This window comes from Macaca mulatta, chromosome 7, assembly GCF_049350105.2.
Source record: "Macaca mulatta isolate MMU2019108-1 chromosome 7, T2T-MMU8v2.0, whole genome shotgun sequence".
In the NCBI taxonomy this organism is placed as follows: Eukaryota; Metazoa; Chordata; class Mammalia; order Primates; family Cercopithecidae; genus Macaca; species Macaca mulatta.
Genome location: NC_133412.1, coordinates 150,788,135 through 150,810,640, shown reverse-complemented (window position 1 = coordinate 150,810,640; position 22,506 = coordinate 150,788,135). Strand labels below are relative to the sequence as shown.

At 42.4% G+C, this 22,506-nt stretch overlaps 1 protein-coding gene across 1 annotated transcript in view; it reads left to right on the top strand.

Annotated features, from left to right (window-relative positions):
- Positions 1 to 22,506, top strand: part of SPTLC2 (serine palmitoyltransferase long chain base subunit 2) — a 108,697-nt gene that overhangs the window by 25,724 nt on the left and 60,467 nt on the right. Inside the window, exons 3-5 of the mRNA XM_015144257.3 lie at positions 12,363 to 12,517; positions 14,909 to 15,057; positions 20,302 to 20,426. Of these exons, the coding sequence (XP_014999743.2) occupies positions 12,363 to 12,517; positions 14,909 to 15,057; positions 20,302 to 20,426 (429 nt within the window). The remainder of the gene's footprint in view (positions 1 to 12,362; positions 12,518 to 14,908; positions 15,058 to 20,301; positions 20,427 to 22,506) is intronic.

Here is a 22,506-nt window from a genome sequence, read left to right as displayed (position 1 = left end):
CAACCTGAGCAATGTAACAAGACCCTGTCTCAACAAGAAAATTTGAAAACTTAGCTGGGTGTGGTGGCCCACACCCATAGTCTTAGTTACTTGGGAGACTGAGGTGGGAGGATCACTTGTACCCAGGAGTGTAAGGCTGTTGCAAGCTGTGATTGTGCCACTGCACTCCAGCCTGGGTGACAGAGACCTTGTCTTTTTTTTTTTTTTTTTTTTTTTGAGATGGGGTCTTGTTCCATTGTCCAGACTGGAGTGCAATGGCATGATCTCAGCTCACTGCAACCTTTGCCTCCCAGGTTCAAGTGATTCTCATGCCTCAGCCTGATGAGTAGCTGGGACTGCACGCATGCACCACCACACCCAGCTAATTTTGTGTGTGTGTGTGTGTGTGTGTGTGGAGACAGAGTCTCGCTTTGTTGCCCAGGATGGAGTGTAATGGAACGATCTTGGCTCACTGCAACCTCTGCCTCCTGGGCTCAAGTGATTCTTTTGCGTCAGTCTCCCAAGAAGCTGGGATTACAGGTGTCCGCCATCACTAATTTTTGTATTTTTAGTAGAGACGGGGTTTCACCATGTTGGCCAGGCTGGTCTTGAACTCTTAACCTCAGGTAATCTGCCAACCTCGGCCTCCCAAAGTGTTGGGATTACAGGCGTGAGCCACCGTGCCAGGCCATTGTCTCTTTTTTTTTTTTTGAGACGGAGTCTCGCTGTGTCGCCCAGGCTGGAGTGCAGTGGCCGGATCTCAGCTCACTGCAAGCTCTGCCTCCCGGGTTTTTACGCCATTCTCCTGCCTCAGCCTCCCGAGTAGCCGGGACTACAGGCGCCCGCCACCTCGCCCGGCTAGTTTTTTGTATTTTTTAGTAGAGACGGGGTTTCACCGTGTTAGCCAGGATGGTCTCGAACTCCTGACCTCGTGATCCGCCCGTCTCGGCCTCCCAAAGTGCTGGGATTACAGGCTTGAGCCACCGCGCCCGGCCCATTGTCTCTTAAAAAAAAAAAAAAATTTTTAAGATATGAATGATATTGTGAGTGGTGGTAACAATAACAATGTAAAGGATTTTGAAGTATTTGTAGTTGAGGTGGGTGTGTACGTACACACATGCACATGCAAACATGCAAATGGCTGTTTTAGATGTAGGAAAAACCATTGTTTTTTATCTTGCAATCTCATTCTACACTTTCATGGACAGCACAGAAGTAGCGAGGAAGTGGCTTCCTGTTTTTAACGTTAAAAACAGGAAAGGACAGACAGTGGTATGACCAATATGAACAGTAAGGAAAGTCGTTAATTAACCATGGTTCAAGGGTTTAAAAGTTGCAGTCTGAAAACCTTTCACTGAGTATTTTACCTACTTTTCCTCATTAAGTAGAGGTAAAAACAGAATTGTTGGTTTATAAAATAAATACTTTTAGAATTTATAATGCTTTCTCTTTTCTTTTTCTTTTTCTTTTCTTTCTTTTTTTTTTTTTTTTTTTTTTGAGATAGGGTCTCACTCTGTCACCCAGGCTGGAGTGCAGTGGCACAATCTCAGCTCACTGCAGCCTCAACCTCCCTGTGCTCAGGTGATCCTCCCACCTCAGCCTCCGGAGTTGCTGGAACTACAGGCACGTACCACCATGCCCTGCTAATTTTTGTATTTTTTTTGTAGCGACTGGGTTTTGCCACGTTGCCCAGGCTGATCTTGAACTCCTGGGCTTAAGTGATCCGCTTGCCTCAGCCTCCCAAAGTGCCGGCATTATGGGCGTGAGCCACTGTGCCTGGGCCAGATTTTTTTTTTTTTTTCCTTTTCTGAGACAGGATCTTGTTCTGTTGCCCAGGGTGTTGTGCAGTGGCACAATCTCAGCTCACTTCAACCTTTGCCTCCCACGCTCCAGCGATTCTCCCACCTCAGCCTCCTGAGTAGTTGGGACTAGAGGCGCACACTACTGCAACTGGCTAATTTTTGTATTTTTTTTGTAGAGACAGGGTTTCGCCTTATTGCCCAGGTTGATATTGAACTCCTGAGCTCAAGCGAGCCACCTGCCTTGGCCTCCCAAAATCCTGGGATTGTAGGCATCCGCCACCACGCCCAGCTATAATGCATTTTAACCATGTGATGACTCCATTTTCAACACTTCCTCAGGTGGGGATTATTTGGGATTTTAAAATGCTTAATTTAAGTTTTGAAACAACTTTGTCATGTTTCAGTTATTTCTAAATCTATCTCATGAGGCTGTTTCCTTCTTTAGTAGAAAATACATTTTCCAGCTGGGTTGTGGTGGCTCATACCAATAATCCCAGCAGTTTGGGAGACAGAGGCAGGAGGATTGTTTGAGCTTAGGATTTTAGACTGGCATGGGCAACAGAGAGAGATCTTGTCTCTACAAAAAATTTAAAAATTAGCCAAGCATGGTGGTGTGCACCTGTGTGTAGTCCTGGCTACTTGAGAGGCTGAGGTGGGGAGATAGCTTGAGTCCAAGAATTTGAGGCTGCAGTGAGCTATGATCATGCCACTCCTCTCCAGCCTGGGTTACAGAGTGAGACACTATTTCTTTTTTTTTTTTTTTTTTTTTGAGACGGAGTCTCGCTCTGTCGCCCAGGCTGGAGTGCAGTGGCCAGATCTCAGCTCACTGCAAGCTCCGCCTCCTGGGTTCACGCCATTCTCCTGCCTCAGCCTCCCGAGTAGCTGGGACTACAGGCGCCCGCCACCTCGCCCGGCTAGTTTTTTTTTTGTATTTTTTAGTAGAGACGGGGTTTCACTGTGTTAGCCAGGATAGTCTCGATCTCCTGACCTCGTGATCCACCCGTCTCGGCCTCCCAAAGTGCTGGGATTACAGGCTTGAGCCACCGCGCCCGGCCGTGAGACACTATTTCTAACAACAGCAGCAGCAACAACAACAACAACAAAAATAAAAATGTTGCCCAAATAAAAAATTCAAAACGTTACAGATTTTTTTTTTTTTTTTGCTATCTTGTCTTTGGTATGCAATATTATGTTTATAATGAAATGTCTTGAAATCTTTCAGTAGTACTATAGTACCAGCAAACAGCATTAGTTGTTATTATTATTATTATTTGAGACAGAGTTTTGCTGTTGTCGCCCAGGCTGGAGTGCAATGACATGATCTCGGCTCACTGCAACCTCCACCTTCCGGGTTCAAGCGATTCTCCTGCCTCAGCTTTCTGAGTAGCTGGGATTACAGGTGCCCACCACCACACCCGGTTAATTTTTTGTATTTATAGTAGAGACGGGTTTCGCTATGTTGGCCAGGCTGGTGTCGAACTCCTGACCTCAGGTGATCCACCCGCCTCGGCCTCCCAAAGTGCTGGGATTACAGGCATGAGCCACCGTGTCTGGCCTTCCTTCATTTTTATAATAATGGATATTGAGGCTTTTTTCATTTTATGTCAGTGATGAATAAAACTACTATAAATGTTCTGATAGATGCATTTCCTGCATGTAAATATGCGTTTCTCCAGGGTTGGAATTACTGGGTTACAGAGTTATAGAGTATGCATGTCTTCAGTTTCACTAGATAGTGCCAAATTGTTTTCCAAAGTGATTGTACTGGTTTGTACATCTACCAGCTGTGTTTGAGAATTCTTTTTTTTTTTTTTTGAAACAGTGTCTCACTCTGTCACCCAGGCTGGAGGAGTGCAGTGATGCAATTTCAGCTCACTGCAAGCTCCGCCTCCTGGGTTCACACCATACTCCTGCCTCAGCCTCCCGAGTAGCTGGGACTACAGGTGCCTGCCACCACGCCCAGCTAATTTTGTTTTTGTACTTTTAGTAGAGATGGGTTTCACTGTGTTAGCCAGGATGGTGTCGATCTCCTGACCTCGTGATCTGCCCGCCTCAGCCTCCCAAAGTGCTGGGATTACAGGCGTGAGCCCCCACACCCAACTGAGAATTCTTGTTCCACATCTCTTTACCAACACTCAGTATTGCCAGAATTTAACATTTTTGCCAATTCCATTGGTATATATGTACTAGTATCTCATTGTGGTTTTAATTTGCAATTCTGTATTGCCCAGTGAAGCTGAACAGCTTTTTATATGTTTAATGACCATTGGAAGTGCTGATTTCATGAAGTCCCTGTTCAAATCTTTTGTCCGTTTTTCTACTGGGTTTGTGTATTTTTCTAAGTGGTTTTTAGGAAATACTTATGTATCCTAGAAGTATTTTGCATCTGCAGTCCCTCTTTTGTGACTTGTCCTTCACTTAGCCTAATGTTTTCAAGATTCATGTGCCGTTGTAGCAAGTAACAGTACTTCATTCCCATATCACTGTATACTATTCCATTATGTGGATATACCACATTTTGTTTCCACCTTTTGGCTGTTGTGAATAGTGCTTCTATGAACATTCACACACAAGTAACTTGTTTGAGTGTCTGTTTCCAATTGGTATGTACCTAAGAATGGAATTGCCGGGTCACATGGAAAGTATATATTTACCTTTAGAAGAATTTTTTTTGGCTGGGTGAGGTGGCTCACACCTGTAATCCCAGCACTTTAGGAGGCCGATGTGGGTGGATCACTTGAAGTCAGGAGTTTGAGACCAGGAGTTTTCACCAACATGGTGAAACCCTGTCTCTACTAAAAATACAAAATTTACCTGGACGTGGTGGCACATGCCTGTAATCCCAACTACTCGGGAGGCTGAGGTATGAGAATTGCTTGAACCCAGGAGGTGGATATCGCAGTGAGTCTAGATTGCACCACTGCACTCCAGCCTGGGTGACAGAGCAAGACTCCATCTCAAAAAAAAAGAAAATTTTTTATCAGGTTCTTCATTGTCAAAGTCTACATGTACCTTTGAGAAACCAACACACTTTTCCACCTTGGCTGTGCCATTTTACATGTCCACCAGCAATGTATTAACGTTTTTCTGAGTCTTATAGTTTTATATTTTACATTTAGGTCTGTGCTTCTTTTGAGTTAATTGTATAAGGTATGAAGTTTAGGTCGGGTCATTTTTTTGGCCAGTGGATGTCCAGCTGCCTTAGTGTCTTTAAAACAAGTATAGCATTTAAAAGTAATCTGTGAAGGTTTATAGTTTTGTAGATTTTAATTTTTCTCCCACTTTTTCCTTTACTTAGCAAGTTTTGAATAGAAGTAAAGCTGAAATAAATTTGTCCCTTAAAGACTGCTAGAGTTGGTTTACTTGTCCCAGTTTTTTTTCCCTGCACCGGATGCATAGGTCAAGGGTCGAACTTTAAATCATCCTGACCTTGAGAAGACGCTGAGACAGTTCTAAGCATGTTTTCCAAGCTTTTTATCCTAACATCAAAGCAGTGATTGTTTGCCTCAAATGCTCATGTTTGAGAGAAATTTTGCCTTTTGTTATGTTGAGATTAGTGCCCTAGACTCTAAAATAAGTAAAAGTTATTAAATTAGAACTGACATTGAGAATTCTTAATGGAATTAGTAGTAGCACTACCACTAATAGTGTTAGTTTGGAATAATACTAGAGTTTCAGTTTTGGCTTTGTCACTGTATTGTTATGTGACTTGGACAAATAATTTAAATTTTATTCAGTGAATCTGTAAAATACAGCTAATAAGTTATTAAACATCTGTTTCTCAACAATAATTACAATGACCGTGTTGTTGAAATCGTCAAATTTTTGGTAGAGTTACCAAAAACACTGTAGGTCATTCAGGCAAACAGGGAATTAGGCATTTATGGCTTTGTGGAGGGGCAAGAGCAGTGAGGTTAGGGCCTCCCTCTCCTAACTAGGCAGCTGCCCCAAACTAGGAAACTGCTCCTGCTGTGAGTACTCTGAGTGCTGGCATCACAACTGTCGCACTGCCAGAGGCTGGTGAATAGGCAGTGGCACATAGAATCGCGCTGGTGCCAATCCAGCACCAAGGTCTGCGGGGGCTTGTCCTCCTACGCTGGTGCAAAGCGTGGCCCCTGCCATCCAGCTCTTGTGTGTGCTTCTCACTGGTAGACACTGCATCACATCTACAACCCGACCACAAGGGTGTCCAGGAAATACAGTTTTTAGCTTTCCAGCTCCTAAGTGTGTGTGTGTGTGTCTATGTGTCTTGTAGGGGGTTTGTAACGTGTGTGTTGGTCATATGCAGAACATAGGAAAAGAATGGGAAGGACAATAGCACAGTGGTCTTGAAGTGCTTTGAACACTATCAAAGTATTTCAGATTGATTTAGTAGCATCACCAAATGAGAGGCAGTGTGGCATTGGGGTTAGGAGCACAGAGTAAAATTAGAAGGCCTGGATTATCAGTTCCTGGCTCTACCTCTGGCTGCTTTCCTAAGTGGGAAAGCCATTTAGCCTTTCTGAAAGCGTAAGAAATGATATCTTCCGGCCGGGCGCGGTGGCTCACGCCTGTAATCCCAGCACTTTGGGAGGCCGAGACGGGCGGATCACAAGGTTAGGAGATCGAGACCATCCTGGCTAACAGGGTGAAACCCCGTCTCTACCAAAAAATACAAAAAGCCAGCCGGGCGAGGTGGCGGGCGCCTGTAGTCCCAGCTACTCGGGAGGCTGAGGCAGGAGAATGGCGTGAACCCAGGAGGCGGAGCTTGCAGTGAGCTGAGATCCGGCCACTGCACTCCAGCCTGGGCGGCAGAGTGAGACTCCGTCTCAAAAAAAAAAAAAAAAAAAAAAGAAATGATATCTTCCGTAAGAATGTGCAGAGTATGTATATTTACATACTTACATATATAAGTATATAAATATAGGTGCATATAAAGCACTTGGCAAGTGCCTGTTATGTCATAAATACTCAGTAGATGGGCACTCTTGCTGCTGTTGTGATTATTCATCATCTTTATCATTATCATGTAAACGTATTTGGCTATCTGTATTGGACCAGAATGATGCTTAACAAAGGGACAGTTGTTAAAAAGTGGACTTCAGAAAGTGATAGCATCCAGCTTTGCCCCCTGTGTTCTTAATGCCTGTATAGGCACTAGAATAGGTGGTACTCATGTATATTATATTAAACAATATAGGATATTTTCTAGAAGGCTCACCTTAAATAGGCTTAACTAGTAAAGAATATTTATTGGCTTGTTATTGAGATGTCCCTAGACTACTTTTGGTGAGGTCTTCATCAGTCTCTAAGCAGCAAATCCAAGAGTTGGAATTGTTCTCTTCAGTTGAGAAGGCTCTTAAGTGAGGAGTGTTTCAAGCCCAGTGATACAGCATTTAGTCGTAAGTAGGTGTTGTTTTTCCTCCACTTACATGTGCTAGGATATGGGATTTGTGAGGATCTTCAGGAAGAATGTTTATGAGTATATCCTTAAGGCTGCTTGAACTTGACTTTATCGTTGTCACTCCCTTATCAGTTAGGTATTTGCTCCTTCTCTGGACAAACACCCTTTTATAGTACTTACTATATTGTATTTATTTGTGTGTTTCTCCACCACACTTAAGAGTTCTTAGGGAGTGTAGAGGTTGTTCTTACTCATTTTTATTCCCAGTGCCCAGTTTAGTGCCTGGAAGGTACTGCTCAGTAAATGTTTGTTCGGCGACTGAGTATTAGGTCAATGATGATGAGTAAGCCTTAACTAAAGTCACTTCACAGTGACCAAACTGAGGAGGAGGAAAAGAGTGGTGGAGATGGGGGAATGAGGGTTGGAATCGTGGGGGTATTACTCTGCGGAGAGAACTGTCTTATTCTTTAATGTATCCTGAAAGTCTAGCATACAATCCGGTATGTATCAAGTACTTAGTAAAATATATTTGAATGAATGAATGAAAAGATACCTGCGCGCCCCCTCCCCCCCCCCAGTTTAACTGTGGTCTTAGAATATTTGAAGTTAACCTGATCTTTTTGGAAATACACTCCCATTGCCTAGAACTGGAACTGCAAGTAGTGACGCCTCCCCTCCTTTTTCTCATGGCTAAGCTGCGGGGAGTTTGGTTTGCTGCCCTTCGCGTCTTTTTAAAAATTATTTATTTATTTATTTATTTATTATTGAGACAGCTTTTTACTCTGTTACCCAGGCTAAAGTGCAGTGGTCCGATCATGGCTCACTGCAACCCCAACCTCCTGAGCTCAAGTGATCCGTCCACCTCAGCCTCCTGAGTTGCTGGGCCTACAGGCACGTGCCACCACACCTGGCTAATTTTTGTATTTTTTGTAGTGACAGAATTTCGCTACATTGCCCAGGCTGGTCTCAAACTCCTAGGCTCAAGCGATCCATCTGCCTTGGCCTCCCAGAGTGCTGGGATTACAGCATGAGCCACTGCACCCAGCCATGCCCATCAGATCTTTCTGCTGAACCTACGGACTGAGATCAGAGCTACCACCCTGGAGCTTAGCTAAGGAGTAAAGGGGAGCGGAGACTTCGGCCATGAGTCCCTCTCTCCTACCATTCTATGCCACCTGCTTTTGGTCTCTAACATCCCTCATTGTGACAGCTTCTCCTCCTTTACCCTGTGCTAATGTGACTTAAATCATTTGTTAAGGAGAGATGGAAATGCGTGACCATGACAGGCACAATTCTTTGTTCAGGAAATTGGAACCCATTGCTTCCTTCCTAACCTCAGACAACTGTGCCTCTGGTTTTCTTTGTTTAGCTCAAGGCTGAGGGGTGAAGCTCTACTTCATTCGGTCCTGCAGCCTTTTCTCTATCTTGGGGTTTGATAACCCCTCTGGCATTTGGAGCAGACTCTAAGATTTTTCTGTTTTGTATAGTAAAAACAAAAAAATATTGCTTTTGTTGCTAAATAGAAATTTGTCTGTAAGGAAATATTTCTCTTAATATTGGAGTTAATACTTCGAACATTAATGTGCAGTGTTTAGAAAGGTTATAAAGAAATGAGATCAGCCACACGCCGTGGCTCACGCCCGTAATCCCAACACTTTGGGAGGCTGAGGCAGGCGGATCCTTTGAGGTCAGGAGTTCAAGACCAGCCTGACCAACATGGTGAAGCCCTGTCTCTACTAAAAAATACAAAAATTAGCCGGGTGTGGTGGTGGGCACTTGTAATCTCAGCTACTTGGGAGGCTGAGACAGGAGAATCACTTGAACCCAGGAGGCGGAGGTTGCAGTGAGCCGAGATCACACCATTGCACTCCAGCCTGGGTGACAGAGAGCGACTCTGTCTCAAAAAATAAAAATAAAAAAAAAAAAAAAGAGAGATGAGAGAATCAGTACTGTCATTTCCTTCGTTAGAAGGATTACTACTGTTATCCTTTTTGATGTGAATGAAAAGGATTGAAGACTACTTTTTGTTTTTTTTCCTTTGGGAAATAAATGCATGGGTAATAACAGCCAAATAAAAAGTTTTAATTAGAATTGGATATCTCTATTCCTATTTTAATTCAACCAGTATACTTGTTGGAAGGCTATCAAAACAGACATACCATTTAAATGAAAAATTTCCAATTGTGATAGACATGTTATTTATGGATATTTTCTGTCCTGAGGAAAATTAACTATTAGAACCAGTTGTAAGAGAGATGGCGGCTGGGCGCGGTGGCTCACATCTGTAATCCCAGCACTTTGGGAGGCTGAGGTGGGTAGATCGCCTGAGGTCAGGAGTTTGAGTGTCCTGGCCAACATAGTGAAACCCCGTCTTTACTAAAAATACAAAAAATTAGCTGGGCGTGATGGCGGGCACCTATAATCCCAGCTACTCAGGAAGCTGAGGCAGGAGAATAGCTTGAATCTGGGAGGCAGAGGTTGCAGTGAGCCGAGATCCCACCATTACACTCCAGCCTGGGCAACAAGAGCGAAACTCTGCCTCAAAAAAAAAAAAAAAAAGAGAGAGAGATGGTATCAGGTACTGCAGATTCTTAGAGTAGCTTCTGACTTTGCTCAGCCTTATTTATAAGATTTATCTACTGGGAGGCTCATTTAGTAGGCGCTTGAGAGTCTGGTGTCATAGAAAGTGGTTAATTTCAGAGTTATATATAGCCTTCTTTAGCAATGAAAATCTTTTACAGAATAAGACTTAAGCTTTTTCAATGTTTTTGACTAATTTAGTTAACAGGTTAATTTATATTGGCACCAAGCCTAGATCTGATGGCTGTAAACTCAGTAGTTGGCTGATATAGTAAAACTGTAGTTTCGTTTTCTTGTTTGGTTTCCCCTTTACATTCAAGAGTTTAAGTAGATCTCGTGTGGTCTGGTCACATGTGTTCTGAGTAGTGGTCATACCACACCAGGCATAGCATTTCTTCTCCACTGTGACTTGATTTTTTACAGACTTAAGTTTTATTTTAGTACAACTTAATCTCTCAGAGCCTTTAAGTTCCTGAGCATAGGAATTCATTTTGGGAATGTGTTTTCTTTTCTTTCTTTTTAAAATTTTTTTTGTAGAGACAGGGTCCCACTATGTTGCCCAGGCTGATCTTGAACTCTTGGACTCAAGTGATCCTCCTGCCTTAGCCTCCCAAGTGTTGGGATTATAGGTGTGAGCCACTGTGTCCTGCCTTCTTTTCTTTTTGAGACAGGCTCTCGCTCAGTTGCACAGACGGAGTGCAGTGGTATAGTCACAGCTCACTGTCACTTCAGATTCCGGGCCACAAGCGATCCTTCCACCTTAGCTTCCCGAAGTGTTGGGATTACAGGCATGAACCATTGTACCTGGCCTCTTTTTTTTCCTTTCTTTCTTTTTAAAAAAATTTCTTTCTGAAGAGAAAAGAGCCTAAGGTGGGTGGCTTCCTATAACCCTTTTTTTTTTTTTTGAGATGGAGTCTCACTCTGTTGCCCAGGCTAGAGTACAGTGACCACGGCCCACTGCAACTTCCGCCTCCCGGGTTCAAGCGATTCTCCTGCCTCAAGCCTCCCGAGTATTTGGAATTACAGGCCCACGCCACCATGCCCAGCTAATTTTTGTATTTTTAGTGGGGACGGGGTTTCGCCATGTTGGTCAGGCTGGTCTTGAACTCCTTAGACTTCAGGTGATCCGCCCGCCCACCTGCCTCAGCCTCCCAAAGTGCTGGGATTACAGGCGTGAGCCACCACACCTGGCCCCTATATCCTATTTTATAGTGTTTCTTGTTTATTATTTTCTCTTTGGATTTGTTTCATTTTGATCCTTGACGATATGCAAAGGATGGAATCTTAATTTGGGAATTATTTTTCTTGGTTGAAATTGGAATTATAGTGGTTTTTAGGGCATTTCTCCTAATCTTTTAATGTGGGGGGAGGCTTGTGGGGAGGGAGGAGTGGTCTTTTTGAGATTGTTAGGAAGGGAAACCATTTAATGACAGAATGGTACATCTACATTTTATTTTTATGAGGACTACTTTGTTAATTTACATTCATTTGCTCTACATTCATGAAGTCAGTTGTTTGAAACCATGTAATGTATGTCAGCTATCAAAGTTAAGTGACTTTTATCTGATAAGAGTTGTGTTAAAGTAAACAGAGAATTGATGCCTTTCCAGATGTTTTCGTGATACATCAGGGTTTTTGTTGTTGTTGTTTTTGTTTTGAGATGGGGTCTCTGTTATCCAGCCTGTAGTACAGAGGTGCCATCATAGCTCACTGCAGCCCCAACCTGCTGGGCTCAAGGGATCCTCAGGCCTCAGCCTCTCTAGTAGCTGGGACTACAGGTGCACTGCACCTGGCTAATTTTTTGTTGTTGTTGTTGTTGTTGTTGTTGTTGTTTTTGAGACGGAGTCTTGCTCTGTCGCCCAGGCTGGAGTGCAGTGGCCGGATCTCGGCTCACTACAAGCTCCGCCTCCCGGGTTCATGCCATTCTCCTGCCTCAGCCTCCCGAGTAGCTGGGACTACAGGCGCCCGCCACCTCGCCCGGCTATTTTTTTGTATTTTTTAGTAGAGACGGGGTTTCACCAGGTTAGCCAGGATGGTCTCGATCTCCTGACCTCGTGATCCACCCGTCTCGGCCTCCCAAAGTGCTGGGATTACAGGCTTGAGCCACTGCACCCGGCCACCTGGCTAATTTTTAAAATGATTTTGTTGAGACAGGGTCTTGCTATGTTGCCTAGGCTTGTCCCAAACTCCAGAGCTCAAGCAATCCTCCTGCATTGGCTTTCTAAAGTCCTGGGATTACAGGTGTGAGCCACCAAGCCTATCCTGATTTAGGAGTTAATTAAATATAAGTGGCCTCTCATTCTCAGGTGCTCTTACAGTATGAAAATGGAAGTTGTAAAGATTGTTTTTAAAGTAACTCAGTGGAATGATAGACAGTGGAGACTCAGAAGGGTGAGGGAGTGAGGGTGGATGATGAGAAATTACTTAATGGGTACCATGTGTGTTATTTGAGTGATTGATACTCTAAAAGCCCTGACTTGTCCATTACACAATCTTGAACATAATGAAATTGCTCTTGTGCCCCATAAATTTACATAAAGAAAAAGTCATGTCATCTGTTAAAAAGTTTTAATAAAGTAACTCAGGTAAATTTATGGTATGTCAACATTTCTTGGCAGGACTTTGTGTCATTGTATCAAGATTTTGAAAACTTTTATACAAGGAACCTGTACATGAGAATAAGAGACAACTGGAATCGGCCAATCTGTAGTGTGCCTGGAGCCAGGGTGGACATCATGGAGAGACAGTCTTATGATTATAACTGGTCCTTCAAGTGAGTCTTGGTTGGGAAATTATTTCTTGACAACAACTACAAAAGGGTTTCTTCATTTGAGAAAATATGTTATTGTGAATTGAGTATTCTCTCAAAATAAGAGTAGCAGCTGAGGATACAGTACGATTGGTTTCCTTATTCTTCATTGTTGAGCTTTTAAAGATACATCTTTCTATTACATTTGATACTGTGTTGGATTATAGTTCAGAACAAAATTTGGCTTATTTATGTATGTATGTATGTATGTATATTTTGAGACGGAGTTTTGTTCTGTCGCCCAGGCTGGATGGAGTGCAGTGGTGTGATCTCATCTCACTGCAACCTCCGCCTCCCAGGTTCAAGCATTTCTCATGCCTCAGCCTCCCAAGTAGTGGGACTACAGGCACACATCATCACACCTGGCTAATTTTTGTATTTTTTTTAGTAGAGATGGGGTTTCACTATGTTGGCCAGGCTGGTCTCGAACGCCTGACCTCAAGTGATCCGTTCCCCTCAGCCTCCCAAAGTGCTGGGATTACAGGTGTGAGCCACCGCGCCTTTCCTGGCTTATTTATTTTTAAAAATAACTCCTGTTGATAATAAATAGTGTACAAAAGCTTAGTCTGTTTTATTTTTGGTCTTTTTTTTTTTTTAAAAAAAGGAAGAAAAGCTCTCCTTTCCATTATGCCACTTATCAGAATTAAGTATCTGAATTTATTTCTGGATATTTTGATTTTTCAAATGATTAAGGATGATATGTGGAGTGTTTTTACTTAAATGGATTGAATGGTTTGGAAAACTTTTTGTATTTTTAACATTGTATTGGTTTGTTTGTTTATTTATTTGAGTCGGAGTCTCACTTTGTTGCCCAGGCCAGAGTGCAGTGTCATGATCTCAGCTCACTGCAACCTCCACCTCCCAAGTTCAAGTGATTCTCCCACCTCAGCCTCCCTAGTAGCTGGGACTACAGAGATGCACCACCACGCTCAGCTACTTTTTGTATTTTTAGTAGAGACGAGGTTTCACTATGTTGGCCAGGCTGGTCTCGAACTCCTGGCCTCAAGTGATCTGTCCACCTTGGCCTCCCAAAGTGCTGGGATTACAGGTGTGAGGCACTGTGTCTGGCCTTAACATTGTATTGTTTAGATTGCACAAGTATTACATGATTGAATTGCCATTATAAAAAAAAGATAAATAATACAGATAAACTGTTAGTTCCCATGACAGCTAACCCCATTTCCTCTGCACGTCCACCCCCTTGCAGATCCTCCTTCACTCCCCAGAGGTGACTGTTGTTATCACTTTATTTTGTATTGTTTTTTGTATTGTTTTTCAAGATCTTTTCTGTGGGGATAGAGTGACACTCTATGTCAAAAAACAAAAATTTATTTTACAGCTTGCCTCTTTTTTTTTTTTTGAGACAGAGTCTCGCTCTGTCGCCCAGGCTGGAGTGCAGTGGCGCCATCTCAGCTCACTGCAAGCTCTGCCTCCTGGGTTCATGCCATTCTCCTGCCTCAGCCTCCCGACTAGCTGGGACTACAGGCGCCCATCACCACGCCCAGCTAATTTTTTGTGTTTTTTTAGTAGAGACAGGGTTTCCCCATGTTAGCCAGGATGGTCTCAATCTCCTGACCGCATGATCCGCCCGCCTTGGCTTCCCAAAGTGCTGGGATTACAGGCGTGAGCCACCGTGCCCGGCCTACACCTTGCCTTCTTAGCTTGGTCACATATTGGTGACACCCCTTCTCATGTGTATATTCACAGCACGTTTACTATTTGTAATGACTACATCGTATTTTACAATATAGATGTGCCATGGTGCGACAGGTTGGGCTGTATTAATAATCTCAGAATCTCAGGGAATTAAAACAGTGACAGTTTATCCTTGTCCATACTTCATGTTCATCCTAGATCGGTGGGGCCCCTGAACCATTTAGTCCTTAGGGGCCCAGGCTGCCTCAGCTTCCATTGTATGAAATGTCACTGGTCCCTGTACCTGGGGAACAGATGTGGCAAATTGTGCAGTGACTCTCAAAGGATCCTCATGTGTATATATGATCATGTACGGGAGTCACTGAGCCAGAGTATGTATATCTTTTAATGGATAAGTACTGCCAGACTGCCCTCCAAAGAATGAACAAGAGAAAACCTGATATTCTTATGTACAGTGTCCTGTAAGATAAGTGACTGTCCTGGCCAACACTGGATATCATTAGTATTAAAATCTTTATCACTATTAATAAATGAAAATTGGTTATTTTAACTTCCATTTCCATAATTGGTAGTGTGTTTGAGATTTTTTTATATAGACTTTGTTCTCTCTGCTTCCTTTTGTGTTACCAGTGGATTTGCTATTACATTTAAGTACTTTTTTGCTCATGAGTTTCATTGTTTTATGCTGTTGATACACAGGTATACAGGGAATATAATAAAAGGTGTTATAAACATGGGTTCCTATAACTATCTTGGATTTGCACGGAATACTGGATCATGTCAAGAAGCAGCCGCCAAAATCCTAGAGGAATATGGAGTTGGAGTGTGCAGTACTCGGCAGGAAATTGGTAAGTGAAAGCTATATTTGGCCAGCTGCTGTTTTTGACCTTGTTTTAGTCAGGGACAAATAATAGTGATATTGACCTAAAGTATTAAGTATCCACACTTTGTCATGTCATTTAGATAAGGTGAAGAATGCTTTGTTTTTCTGAAGTGTGATGGATGATTTTAATGCTTTCAACACATTTTGAGATGTGTTTATCTTTCCCAATGTGTTATACATATAGATTGTCCCTCGAAAAGTCCTGCCACTGTTTGTTTCATTTATAACTTTGATGTTGATTTCATTGGCTTATGCAAATGTTAGTGGTTGAGTGCCACTTATTAGGATGTTGGGCATATGAGAGTTAATCTGCTTTCGTACTGGTAAATTGGGGCTAATAATAATTGCTGCCTGATAGAGCTCTTTTAAGACTTACGTAAGCTAATCCATGTAGAGCACTTGGAACATAGTAGACAATAAATATAAACTCTTTTTATTATTGTTTTAAATTTATAAAATATAGAGTAATAGCTTTATATAAAGAGATTCAATTTATTTTACTTCAGAGGAAGATTTCAGATTTTTCTAATTTGTTTCAGAGAACTGATAACCCTAGAAGTTACAAAAACTTTCCAAATGCCTATTACTGTGAATATCCCTAAGCACAGTAGATTAAAAGGACAGTTCATTGTTAGTTATTTCTCAGGGTTCTAGGGATTGGCAAGCATAGTTGGGTGGTTCTTACCCAAGGTTCCTCTCACGGTTGACTCAGTGGTGGCTGTATGGCTGGAGACATATGAAGCCTTCTTCATTCACTTGTTTCACCTAGGCTGGGGTGGCTGGAGCTCTGTGTGGCCTCTCCATGTTTCTTACTTGGGCTTCTTCATACCATGGTGGTCTTGGAGAGTTGTTCATCATGCGTGGCAGCAGCCCTCTAGAGCAAGCATGCAAAGATACCTGACTGAGGCCAGGCACGGAGGCTCATGCCTATAATCCCAGCACTTTGTGAGGCCAAGATAGGAAGATCAGCTGGGGCCAGGAGTCTGAGACCAGTCTCAGCAACATAGTGAGACCTGGTCTTTACAAAAAATAAAGATAAAGTAGCTGAACATAGTGGCCCACGCTTGTGATCCTAGCCACTCAGGAGGCTGAGGCTGGAGCATCCCTTGAGCCAAGGAGTTTGAGGCTGCAGTGAGCTGTGATCGTGCCACTGCACCCTAGCCTGTGACAGAGTGAGACATTGTGTCAAAACAACAAAAACAAGGAGACCTAGTTGAAAGCTGGAAGGCTTTTTAGGCACTAGCTGTACAGGTCCAGAATATCGCTTATGCCTCTTCCTGTTGGTCAAAGTGTCACTAAGGTCAGCCCAGATTCAAGGGTTGTGGGGATTGCCCTCCTCCAACTCCGAATGGGAAGAGTAACAAAGAATTTGCATCCTTATTTAATCTTCCATGGCAACTCTGTCAACTCAGGAAATTTAAAACAGAATGAAGAAAGGAAAAAGGAAAAATAAAATTGTGCAGATTTTTATATCTATTTATTTAGATAGATGGATACATGGATTTATAGATAGATAGATGCAGGGTCTCTGTTGCCCAGGCTGGAGTGCAGTGGTGCAATCATAGCTCACTTCAGCCTCAAACTTCTGTACTCCAGCCATCCTCCCACCTCAGCCTCCTAAGTAGTTAGGACTATAGGTGCACGCCACCGTGCCCAGCTGATTTTTTAAATGTAATTTTTGTAGAGCTGGGGATCTCTTTCAAGAGGCTGTGTTCCCCAGGGTATTCTTGAAATCCTGGCCTCAGGTGATTCTCCTAACTCAGCCTTCCAAAGCACTGGGATTATAAGTGTGAGTCACCATGCCTGGCCCCACCATCTAATTTTAAATATTTTCATTCGTCCTAAAAGAAACCCTATACTCAGTAGCATTCATTGGATACTGTTTCCCTTCCCCCTACAAGTCCTTGGCAACCAGTAGTCTACTTTTTGTCTATGTAGATTTGCCTATTTTGGACATTAAATGTAAAAGGAATTCTATAACATTTGGTCTTTTCTGTCTGGCTTCCTTCACTAGCACAGTATTTTCAAATTCATCCATGTTGTAGCATCTAACAGCACTCCATTCTTTTCTTTGACTGAATAATAATCCTTTGTGTGAGGGTGCCACATCTTGTTTATCCACTTATCACTTGATGGTCATTTGAGTTGTTTCTGCTTTTTGGCTATTGTCAACATTGCTGCTGTGAACGTGGGTGTACAAGTTTTTGTATGATGTATTTTTGTTTCTCTTGGGTTTATACTTACTAGCGGAATTGCTAGGTCGTATGGTAACTCTGTGTTTGACCTTTTGAGGAATTGCTAAACTGTTTTCCAAAGAGACTACAGTGTTTTACAATCTCTCCATCAATGCGTGAGGGTTCCTGCTCATTTTTATATCGTCTTCCAGTCATCTTGTATGTAGCCCAACTTTAACCCTTGCTTACTTTGCTGCCTGTTCCCTCCAGTTTTTAAACTTCTCTAGGGTTCCATACAGTGAATTTACTTGGTTTTCAAAGAATTCCACTCTATAAGGGCATAGATATGACCTTCTTCTAACTCTGTCATTTTCCAGTTGTATTAGTTTCCTGTGGCTGCTGTAACAAAATATCAGAAACAGAGTGACTTAAAACAAAAAAAAGTCTTGTCTCATAATTCTGTGGGTTATAGGTTTGGGGTCTAGGTGTCAGTAGGGCCATGCTCTCTGACGCTCTGGAGAATCCTTCCTAGCTTCTGGTGTTGCCAGCAATCGATGACGTTCCCTGGCTTATAGTGCATCACCCCACCATATGGCTGTCTTCCTGTGTGTCAAACATTGTCGTCTTCTGGTTGGGCACAGCGGCTCATGCCTGTCATCCCGGCACTTTGGGAGGCCGAGGCGGGCGGATCACTTGAGGTCAGGAGTTCAAGACCAGCCTAGCCAACGTGGTGAAACCCTGTCTTTACTAAAAATACAAACATTAGCCGGGCATGATGGAAGGTGCACGCCTGTAATTCCAGCTACTTGGGAGGCTGAGGCACGAGAATCACTTGAACTTGTGAGGCAGAGGTTGCAATGAGCCGAGATCACACCACTGCACTCCACCAGGGCAACAGAGTGAGACTGTCTCAAGAAAAAAAAACAAAAAAGCAGCATTGTGGTCTTCTGTGTTCCTTCTGTGCATGTCTATCTCTGTGTCCAAATTTCCCCTTTCTATAAAGACATTAGCATCCCCCTAATGGCCTCATTTTAATTTGATTACCGCTGGAATGTCCCAGTTTCCAAAGAAGGTCACATTCTTCTGGGAATGAGGACTTCAAAATATCTTTCTGGTGGGACACAATTGAACCCATAATACTATCCTTCTATATATTTTCCATTTTCATTAATTGTGTTCAGAATTATAGATGTCCACTAATTAATAAAAAATTGAGCTTTTTGCTTTTATTTCTTGGTTATCCAGCTGTTTTGTGATGATTTTCAAGAGGAAGATGGGAGTAGAACATTTTTATTTCCCCCATCTTTAAAACAGAGTTTCTAACTGGCACTCCAGAAATGACAAGCCTTTTGATCTAATCCTGTGGTTAAAGGAGCATTGTGCAGTGATGACATATAGTAAGGATACCTTATACCTTTATGGCATTTTATATTTTATAAAGTACTCGGCTGGGTGCAGTGGCTCACGCCTGTAATCCCAACACTTTGGGAGGCCGAGGTGGGTAGATCTCTTGAGGTCAGGAGTTCGAGACCAGCCTGGCCAACATGGTGAAACCCTGTCTCTACTAAAAATACAAAATAGCCGGGCATGGTGGCGTGCACCTGTAATCCCAGCTACTTGGGAGGCTGAGGCAGGAGAATCGCTTGAACCCAGGAGGCAGAGGTTGCAGTGAGCTGAGATTGCGCCACTGCACTCCAGCCTGGGCAACAGAGTGAGACTCTGTCTCAAAAAAAAAAAAAAAAAGCTCAAACATATTATCTCTTTTGATCCTCACAACAATGTCATTAGGTAGATAGGGCAAATTATTACTGCTGTGTAGAAGTATTTAGCCCAGAGACTTCCTAAGGGCTTTGATTAAGCAAGCCGTAAGGGCACATAGCATCCAAGTTTAGCAGTCTTCTTTCCCAGCGTCTTTTCTCTCTGTAATATCATTTAGTCCTTAAAGATTTGAGTACCAATATAAAATTGCAGTACAAATTTACCAGTCAGTTCACAGTGAGGGAAGAAACTTTTTTTTTTTTTTTTTTTTTTTTGAGTCAGAGTCTCTCTCTTTTGCCTAGGCTGGAGTGCAGTGGCACAATGTCAGCTCACTGCAGCCTCTGCCTCCCAGGTTCAAGTGATGCTCCTGCCTCAGCCCCCGAGTAGCTGGGATTACAGGCACCAGCACCACGCCCAGCTAATTTTTGTATTTTGAGTAGAGACAAGGTTTCGCCATGTTGACCAGGCTGGTCTTGAACTCCTGACCTTAGGCAGTCTGCCCTCCTCGACATCCCAAAGTGCTGGAATTGCAGGCGTGAGCCACTGCACCCTGCCGGGAAGAAACGTTTTTACCTATCTCTTGCTGTATAAAAGCCATCTCAAAACTTAGTAGTTTAAAACAGCAGCAGATTTATTTGCTCATGATTCTGCAATTTAGGGAGGGCTTAATGTTATCTTAGCTCCATGTGGTATTGGGTAGGCAGTTATGACTGTGTACAGAGGATCCCAGATGTCTTAACTCACATGTTTGACACCTCAGCTGGGTGGCAGGAGGGGCTAAAGGCTGGCTGGGCATCTCTGTTTCTCTTTCTCTCTCTGTCTCCCCCTCTCCTTACGTCTTTCTCTCCTCCTTCCATAGTCTCTTATCCTCCAGTTCCCACCCCCCACCCATGTTCTGTTTTTGCAACAGGCCAGTTAGATTGTTTTATGTAGCAGCTGACTTCAAAAGTATAAAAGCAGATTTTGCTAGGCCTCCTGAGGCCTAAACCTGGAACTAGTATGCACAAACAGGAATGGGAGAAATTATTGGCAACCCCCTTTGGGGAAATTCCACTGCAGGTGCTGAATCAGATTTTATTCAACTATTGTGTTCTTTATGAGCGCATATTACTCTTCACAATATTTTGAAGAATATTACTCTTCATAATATTGACTCCTTCATAGATCTTAGTCTGAAAGGGACACAACACATACACTATGATTTCTTTCAATAAAGTGATGAGTAATTCTTAAATTCAGGATTTTGTGATACTGACTTTCTTAACTTCTTCACACAGGAAACCTGGACAAGCATGAAGAACTAGAGGAGCTTGTAGCAAGGTTCTTAGGAGTAGAAGCTGCTATGGCGTATGGCATGGGATTTGCAACGAATTCAATGAACATTCCTGCTCTTGTTGGCAAAGTAAGAACTCTGTGATTTATGAAAACTCACTCATGTGTATCTTCTTTTGTTTTGAAAAGCATTCAGAGTGAGCTAAAAGCTGTTGTAAACTTTAGACTAAACATAGTTGAGCCAAAGATATCTCTACCACAAATTGTTTTTTTTCTTTTTTTTTTTTTTTTTTTTGAGATAGAGTCTTGTTTTTTTGCCCAGGCTGGAGTGCAGTGGTGCCATCTCAGCTCACTGCAACCTCAGTCTCTCAGGTTCAAGCGATTCTCCTGCCTCAGCCTCCCAAGTAGCTGGGACTACAGGTGTGTGCCACCACGCCTGGCTAATTTTTTGTATTTTTAGCAGAGGCGACGTTTCACCACGTTGGCAAGCCTGGGCAACATAGTGAGGCCTCATCTCTATTTTATTTTTTAAATGAAAAACAATTTGTGGCTGGGCGCGGTGGCTCACACCTGTCATCCCAGTGCTTTGGGAAGCCGAGGTGGGCGGATCAACTGAGGTCAGGAGTTTGAGACCAGCCTGTGTTTATATATTTATATATACATATAATATACATATTATATATACGTATAATATACATATTATATATGATATATGTAATATACATATATGTGATATACATATTATATATGATATACGTATTACATATACATATTTTATATATATATCCCCAAGTGGGTAGCGTGTGTGAGAGGGCACAATCTGTATGTAAATGTAAATTATGTCTCAGCAGATTGGTGCTCTCATCCTGAAAGGCCCTTTGAGGTTATTTATTTTCATGTTTAACATGACATCTAGGAATGGTATATTGAAAATACGGTGGATTAACTCGAGCAGGAGAATTGAGTTTTTGTTTCTTGGTTGTTTATATGGTCACTCTTAGCTGTGTGACTGTGAGCATGTCAAATAATCTTTCTGATCCTCCACATTTCTTTTGTAAAATGAGGTGGTTGAGCTAGATTAACTCTAAAGTCCTTTTTAGTTATGCAGTGTATGGGTCTGTAAAGTACAGGTGGGACAAATAGAAAACAAACAGCAAGATAGGAGATTTAAACCCATCTGTATTGATAAACATTAAATATAAATGGTTTCTACATTCCAGGGAGAATGGACAAAGATTGTCAGATAAAATTAAGTAGGTTTCCTAATATAAAATAGCAACTTATGTTAAATATGAAGACACAGGTTAAAAGGAAAAGGATAGTAAAATATACAGCATGCAAATAGTAATCAGAAGAAATTTGAAGTGCCTGTATTAATATAAACAAAGATTTCAGAGCAAGAACTATTTCTGGTGATAAAGAGGAACATTGTGTAATGATTAAGGAATTAATTCATCAAGAGAATGTAATTTTAAATGTATGGGTGCTTATCCCGTTTATGCCTAATGTTCCATTATTGGAACACTAAGCATGTGGGAGTTATTTATATCCTACTGCTCAAGGTCATCGCCAAGGTCTGATTTTGCAATTCAAAAAATTGTAACCTCTGGCATAAATGGTTTATGAACAGAGCTTCAAAGTACATGAAGCAGAAATTGATGAAACTAAAAGAAGTAGACAAATAGAAAATTGTAATTACAGACATTAACCCCTCTCTCTCTTTTATTTTTATTTTTATTTTTGAGACAGAGTCTTGCTCTGTTACCCAGGCTGGAGTGTAGTGGCGTGATTTCGGCTCACTGCAAGCTCCGCCTCCTGGGTTCACGCCATTCTCCTGCCTCAGTCTCCCAAGTAGCTGGGACTACAGGCGCCCACCACCACACCTGGCTAATTTTTTGTATTTTTAGTAGAGACGGGGTTTCACCGTGTTAGCCAGGATGGTCTCAATCTCCTGACCTCATGATCTGCCCACGTCGGCCTCCCAAAGTGCCGGGATTACAGGTGTGAGCCACTGCGCCTGGCCCTAACCCCTCTCTCTTAATTGACAGAGGAATGAAACAGAAAATCAGTAATGATATAGAACATTTGGAAAACACTGTCAACCAGTTGACCTAGTTGAGAGTCTTGAAACACTTCACTCAACAACAGCAAAACATTTACTACCAAAGACCATATTCTAGGCCATTAAGCCAGTTTTAGTAAATTTTAAA